Below are 7704 nucleotides of genomic sequence, written 5' to 3'. Positions count from 1 at the left end.
ACAGGAACTGTGTGGTCAGTCTTTAGAGTTTTGACGGCAGGTACGGCGCGAGAGTCTGTTGAAATAAAAAGTGTTTCTCGCCTTCCTGTCGGTCGTTTTTTCTTAATAATGATCTGGCAGCAGCATCATCTCACAAGACCCTCGAATGTCAATCAAGCGACCAAAGTGACATCATAGTGAAGATAAATGATCACTAATGCCTGTCTGGTGATAGACTGACACACCCTCCACCATCCACGTGATGGGCACCCCTGCTGTAGCGCATAATGAATGCACTTTTACGTTTGGACTAGAAAAAATATATTTTATAGCCCTTAAAATAAATGTTTGATCCCAGCAGTAAATTACAGCATCAGGGCTACATTTTGCACAACACACTACTGAGGTACCTATGAGACCTCTCTAAAATAGTTGAAAATAAAATAAAAATATGTGACAAAACAAATGAGATATTATCAACTTACTTTATAGATCTCTGAGTGTTCACAGCATAGATGAGGACATGATGTCAGAAGATGTGAAAAGGATGCCGACAGTTCTGAAGTGTTTACATTCTAGGAGGTATAAATCTGTGATTGCTTCAGTGACGTGAAGGAGGAGCAATTAAAAACATGTCATGCAAAGAAAGACAAAATATTTGGCTGGAGGAAGTTGTACTTAAGGCGAAATCAAGTTGAAGTTAAATGTTTAAGGCATCTGGTTTGAGTGTGGCCTTTCTAGAAGGCAGACATTATCAGCCGACTGCAGAAGAAACCTGTGGTCTGGTGTTTCCAGCTGTCATCAGAGCAGGCGTCGTGTCGCACCAACGAGCCCACCGGTGGTCCCAAAAACCATCCCGGACGCCGCTTCAGATCCCCAGGCGTTGAGTGGCCAGCTCCTCCGCGTCGTCTTGGTTCTCGTTGATCTCGGCCAGCGTGCGGACAAAGCGGCTCCACTCGTCATTTCGCGGAGCGGCGATTTGCTGGTGAAGGAAGGAGAGGCGCGGATTTAACAAGGACATCCATTTTTATGGCACCGCAATCACAACACACGTGACTTCACAATGTCCTTCACTCCATTGCCTTGTAGACGCGCTACATTTCCCAGCTGGTTTTGGTTTAGAAAACCTGAGAAGCAAGGTGCCACAATGGACCGTGTGATAGCCGCTCTCTTCTCTGATTGGTCGGCAGCAGGCAGAAGAATGTAAACAGGAAGAAGGTTTGCATTGTGGACCAGTGAGTGAGACAACAATAAGAAACACAAGTAGCGTGAGGAAAATGACAGTAAGGAGATTTTCAATGAGTTTGTTCACCTCTCCAACTTCATAGACCAGAACTTGGCCATCGGAGTCTCCCACCGCGATTTCTCTTCCGGACTGAGCCCATCGGATCCGGTTGAGGGCCGGGTTCCCGTCCACCGTCACGCTGGCTGTCGGGACCTGCAGGTAAAGAGGTGAGATCATGTGATCATGCAACAGGTATCAGACTAAAACTATATCAGAACAAAAACAGAGACTCCCAACTTAGTTCTTAAACTCACATGAACAAGGACCTCCCACTGATACTAGTAAGGCTGCAGCTATGGTTTTACTAACCTATGGATAACTTTTTTTAATTATTAAACTAATCCAGGGATGTCAAACATGCAGCCCAGAACAGAGATAAGTTTACTAAGTGTAAAATTGAACTGCATTTTAAAATGAAAGAAACTGCTGTTCTAAATGTGTCCACTGGATGTCACAATAGCAATTCTGTTAGGCAAGCAAATAGTTTATACCGGGGCGCGCAAGTATACCAGGCAAGAGGCACACAGTATTTCTCGACCCAACGTAAAACAAACAGGAGTAATACAATTCAAGTCACATTTTGTGACTTGAATATTAACCATGTATTAATGATATTGTTATTATAAGTACAAACTCTTTATAGCAGCGCCGTGATCACAAGCTTGTGTGCCTATGTTGACATCATCGAGTGGTCAACTGTTTCCTCGCTTCCCTGCTCCCTGGAAGTTTATTGTAGATCATAAATCATGCCTCTCACTTGAATAGAAAAAGGCTAAGGATGTATTCCGACAAGTTGATATACTTTGACAGCCAAATTAGACTCGGAAATGTGCCCATTACCACATATACTTATATCATGTATATAAAACCTTAATGGAGGTGTTTGAATGTTTATTTAAGAGTTTTATAGGCAGAATAGAGCGGCTACCATAGGCTCTATTGTAAGCGGACTTTTGATCAAATGTATTTCATATTTAGAATGCATTAAAAATAAAAAAAATTGTCATCATGTCTTTCATAATGATTGTGAAGGATAGGCAAAATAAAAAATAAAAAGTGCAATTCCCCTTTAAATGTTAACATTAAAAAACAAGTGACATTAACGACATTCCCTATTAAGAAACAACATTCCCCAATCTAAATTTATGTAAACACATTGCGGTCTGAGCAACTAAGCTTTTTAATTGTGCACATTAAACCTAACAACGAGGACCGCTGAACAGAGGAGGACAACGCCCGCCAGAAATATTGAAAAATAACATTTTTATTTGTTACGTACTTTTCATTTAAATAAATCTTAAAGTGCTACAGTACAAACAATATTTAAAACAATAAAAGCTTAGCCATTGAAACAGATAAAATACTAAGACTAAAACACAACCTGTAAAGCATAAGAAACAAAATAGTGGGTTTTCTAACAGTGTCTCCAATTATTTTAGTTATTCAAAAAAAATACTTGGTCTAAAGATTTGAATGTGTGTAGAAGTACTTTTTGAACACATTCAGCAATACCATGATCATTTTGGTCACGATAACTGTGATATGAAATGTTCCTATCTTTACATGCCTCGCCCCTTGACAAGATATCATAAAATGGTTGCTGAGATGCTGGACATTGAGGAAATGAAGAATGTTAGTGTTGTACCTCGGTGTCGTTGTTGAGGTTCCACAGATCGAGGTGTCCAACGCCGTCCACGCAGGCAAACAGAGCCGGGTGAGTGGGCGACCACATGACATCGTACACATAGTCCGAGTTATCCTCGAATGAGTAGAGCGGTTTGTTGTTCTGCAAATATATCCAACAGCTGATAAAAATGATCGCAATCCTTTTAACACAGAGGTATTTATTGAATTTCTACAGTATGTTTGTTATTGTGGCTGCAGTTTGTACTGACAGCTTATTAAAGCTTTAATCTTTGTGAATGCAGTTTTTTGTTTTGAACCTCAGCAATGTGACTATTTCCTGCACAAGCAGACTGTACTGTGGTTTTTTTAGCCAATGGCTGCGTCTTACCTTGGTGCTCCACAGTTTGACCGTCCAGTCGAAAGAGGAGGTGACGAACAGATGGGAGATGTCCAGCGGCCCGGCGGCTGTGTGGCAGTCGATGCCTGTGATTGGCCCGTGGTGACCCTCGAACATCTCACTGATGCCCGCTTTGCTGTGAAACACAGATAGAAAATGCTAACACATGACAAGACAATTCCTTCCGTGTGTTCACATTTACACGCCGAAAAACAAAGTAAATACTTTAGTTTCAGGTCCAAAGTGTCATAAAACGTTTTTGTGTTTCAAAGAACATTTACAAATTCTTAACTTTCATGCAACTGCAAAAACAAGTTGACTGTTGAAATGAAAAAAATAAAAAAATAAAAAATAAAATAAAGTAAAGTTGGCTTGTGGATTCATCTTTTAGAACCGACTTGTGTTACACACTGAAGTTTATTTAAATGATATTTGTTCAGTATCTAATATATTGAAATGTATTATGTTTGCAGATGATACAAATGTATATTGTTCAGGAGAACACTTGAAGGAAGTGTTGAAGATAATAGAGGTTGAGTGGATTCAGCTAAAAAAAATGGTTTGATATTAATAAGTTATCATTAAATGATAAGAAAACTAAATTTATGGTGTTTAGTGGTGCAAGGACAAATTGTGAAGCAAAATTAAAAATTAAATCAAGTGGAAATTGATAGAGTATATGAAACTAAATTATTGGGAATAATAATTGATCATAAATTATGTTGGAAACCGCATAATGAATATATAAAGGGAAAAATATCCAAATCCATTGCTATTCTGTATAAAGTAAGACACATGCTGAATAAACATGTCTGCATATGATATATTATTATTTTATTTTCCCATATTTCACATATTGTGTTGAGGTTTGGGGAAATGTTTATAAAACAAACATAGAGCCAATAATTAACCTTCAAAAAAGGGTCATTAGAATAATACACAAAGCGTGCTACTATGATCATACCAATCCATTATTTAGTTCTAATGTGTTAACATTTTCATGTATTGTGTTTTTAAAAGCAAAACAATTATGTTTGGAGTGAAGAAGAACAGCCTTCCAGCTTGTATTCTTAGGTTATTTCAATTAAGAGGAGAAAAATATAATTTACGGGGGATATTGATTTTTGAAATAGGTAAAGCAAGAAGGAATATAAAATACAAATGTATTTCAGTTTTAGGAGTTAAATGGTGGAACAAGCTCAGTGATGAGTTGAAGACGTGTAGTTCTTTGTTAAGGTTTAAGAGAACCGTGAAAGGTGAAATAATTTAAAATTATAAAATATAGTAACAATTACTTTCATCCCATTGATTTTTTTCAACGATGTTCCAGGCAATCTAATTTTCAGTGAAGGTATAGGATAGACAAATACAAGCTTTGGCTTCTGCCTATTTCTTTTTCGGTCATTCTTTTTCTTTTCTTTTTGTGTGTAAATGTGTATGATTGTTAAATATGTATAATCTGTACTGTTAAATTGATCACACAAAATGGTTGATAGTTGATTACATGAACGAAATAAACTTATTTCATTTATTCATTCAAAAGTCTCACGTCACCACTTGCATCAGCGAGGTTTGACCTTTAGTCTTATACTCCTCCTTAACCTACTCAGTGGCCTAGTGGTTAGAGTGTCCGCTCTGAGATTGGTAGGTTGTGAGTTCAAACCCCGGCCGAGTCATACCAAAGATTATAAAAATGGGACCCATTACCTCCCTGCTTGGCCCTCAGCATCAAGGGTTGGAATTGGGGGTTAAATGACCAAAAATGATTCCCGGGCGCGGCACCGCTGCTGCCCACTGCTCCCCTCACCTCCCAGGGGGGGACCAAGGGGATGGGTCAAATTTCACCACACCTAGTGTGTGTGTGACAATCATTGGTACTTTAACTTTAAAGGCCTACTGAAACCCACTACTACCGACCACGCAGTCTGATAGTTTATATATCAATGATGAAATCTTAACATTGAAACACATGCCAATACGGCCGGGTTAACTTATAAAGTGCAATTTTAAAATTCCCGCCACACTTCCGGTTGAAAAACTCCTTTGGATGATTTATGCGCGTGACGTCACAAAATCCACGGAAGTGGTTGTACCCCACCGACCCGATACAAAAACCTTGTTTTCTTCGACAAAATTCCACAGTATTCTGGACATCTGTGTTGGTGAATCTTTTGCAATTTGTTTAATGAACAATGGAGGCTGCAAAGAAGAACGTTGTAGGTGGGATCCATCGGTGTATTAGCAGCTAAGTACAATACTTACAGCAACACAATAAGGACTACTTACTACGCCTAGCCGATGCTTGCCGCCAAACCCACGGATGAAGTCCTTCGTCGCGCTGTCGATCGCTGGAACGCAGGTGAGCACGGCTGTTGATGGGAAGATGAGGGCTGGCTGGCGTAGGTGGAGCGCTAATGTTTTTATCATAGTTCTGTGAGGTCCGGTTGCTAAGTTGCTAAATTAGCCTTAGCGTCGTTAGCAACAGCATTGTTAAGCCTTACCAGGCTGAGAATTTTTAACCGTGTAGTTACATGTACATGGTTTAATAGTATTGTTGATCTTCTGTCCATCCTTCCAGTCAGGGTTTTATTTCTTTTGTTTCTATCTTCATTTGAGAACGATGCTATCACGTTAGCTCAGTAGCTAAGTGTGTCACCGATGTATTGTCGTGGAGATAAAAGTCACTTTAAATGTCCATTTCGCGTGCTCGACTCTCATTTTCAAGAGGATATAGTATCCGAGGTGGTTTAAAATACAAATCTGTGATCCACAATAGAAAAAGGAGAGAGTGTGGAATCCAATGAGCCAGCTTGTACCTAAGTTACGGTCAGAGCGAAAAAAGATACGTCCATCACTGCCTCTCGAGTCCTTCACTGTAACGATCCTCATCTACGAATCTCTCATCCTCGCTCAAATTAATGGGGTAATCGTCGCTTTGTCGCTCCGAATCTCTCGCTCCATGCTAAACAACGGGGAATTGTGAGGAATACTAGCTCCTGTGACGTCACGCTACTTCCGGTACAGGCAAGGCTTTTTTTATCAGCGAGCAAAAGTTGCAAACTTTATCGTCGATTTTCTCTACTAAATCCTTTCAGCAAAAATATGGCAATATCGCGAAATGATCAAGTATGACACATAGAATGGATCTGCTATTCCCATTTAAATAAAAAAAATTCATTTCAGTAGGCCGTATTTTTGGGCTATTTAGTCAAACTAGGATGAGTATGAACTAAAGGACATCTGACTTTAGATGTTCCCTTGCATTGAAGGCATTCCACATGCACTTACACTGCATCCAAAGTGCCTAATAATTGGACTGCACTACACACTGCAGAGCTGTTAGCCAACTGCAGCTCAGATAATTAACACAGAGCGGTAAATACTCAGCATGAGTGATGCTTATGCATTATTAAACCACAATGACAGTATCATGCTATTGTAAATGAGCTGGAAAATGATTTGGTGAATCCGAGGAGTGATCGGCTCTCTGCGCTCTCTTGGACATTTAAATAATTTGGTCTTAGGCTAATACGCTTCTCAGCGGGGGCTCGGAGTTAAGCCACATTTACACGCTGCCTTGCCGGAGGATCATCCGACATGAGCAGGGGGCTGTATAATGACAACAACGCCGCAGGTTAAATTCTAACCGGCTGCAAACAAATTGTGGAAAATGATTGTCCTCCCCTTGCATGTGGCCTGCATTACTGTGGAAGCAGCTCTATAAAGCCAACTGACAGGAAAAGGAAAACAAAGCAACTTCAAGACAGTAGGTCGACTGCTGCTCTGAGTGTGTGTTGTTTATCTGACACTTGGGGGTTCCATTTTTGGACCCCCGCAGCCCGCGGTTGACGCACCTTCCGTGGCGGCAAGACGTGTAGACGGAGCCGTCCTCGCTGCCCACCACAAAATTGTTGACGTCTCCGAGAGGGAAGGACATGGAGGTGACGGCTACAGCTTTGGACTGCTTGAACACCAGCTCCATGCTGTCCTGTGAAGGGAGGCTTTTGTCAACACACACTCGGCCAAACACAACCCATAAAAAAACCACTCATGTACGCATCATCTATATTCAACTGACACGCTCAAGTTTGACAATATGTGGGTCCTGGCAGCATGGATGGAATGACAAATCTAGACAAGCTTTTTAAATTGCAGGATGAATAAGAAAACAAATCAAGAGTCGAATTGAAGGAATTCGGTCAACAGGATTGAAATTGACAGTGAGTGCAACATAATATTACACTGGAAACATTATCTCAGTTATTCAGTTAACGGTGATCCGCAAAAGGTTGAATCAAGACATTTCCCTTTTCGTACAAAAGGCTCTTTCAGTTCTAAAATGTTAGGTGTGGAATCTTCCTATGTATGCCCCTGATGGAGGGGTACACAAAAGGGTAGTTGTTATTTTTGCACGGAA

General features: G+C 40.3%; 1 protein-coding gene across 3 annotated transcripts in view; it reads right to left on the bottom strand.

Annotated features, from left to right (window-relative positions):
- Positions 1-450: 450 nt before the first annotated feature.
- Positions 451-7704, bottom strand: part of dync1i2a (dynein, cytoplasmic 1, intermediate chain 2a) — a 51457-nt gene continuing 44203 nt past the window's right edge. For all 3 annotated transcript variants that reach the window (XM_062069891.1, XM_062069892.1, XM_062069893.1), the window contains 5 exons: positions 7142-7275; positions 3279-3423; positions 2910-3050; positions 1292-1417; positions 451-961 (listed from right to left, as the gene is read on the bottom strand). In XM_062069891.1, the coding sequence (XP_061925875.1) occupies positions 848-961; positions 1292-1417; positions 2910-3050; positions 3279-3423; positions 7142-7275 (660 nt within the window). In that variant the 3' untranslated portion in view covers positions 451-847. The remainder of the gene's footprint in view (positions 962-1291; positions 1418-2909; positions 3051-3278; positions 3424-7141; positions 7276-7704) is intronic.

The sequence above is a fragment of the Entelurus aequoreus genome, linkage group LG14 (assembly GCF_033978785.1).
Source record: "Entelurus aequoreus isolate RoL-2023_Sb linkage group LG14, RoL_Eaeq_v1.1, whole genome shotgun sequence".
NCBI classification, from domain to species: Eukaryota; Metazoa; Chordata; class Actinopteri; order Syngnathiformes; family Syngnathidae; genus Entelurus; species Entelurus aequoreus.
Note: the sequence above shows the minus strand (reverse complement) of the source record. Positions and strands in the feature narration are given on the sequence as shown.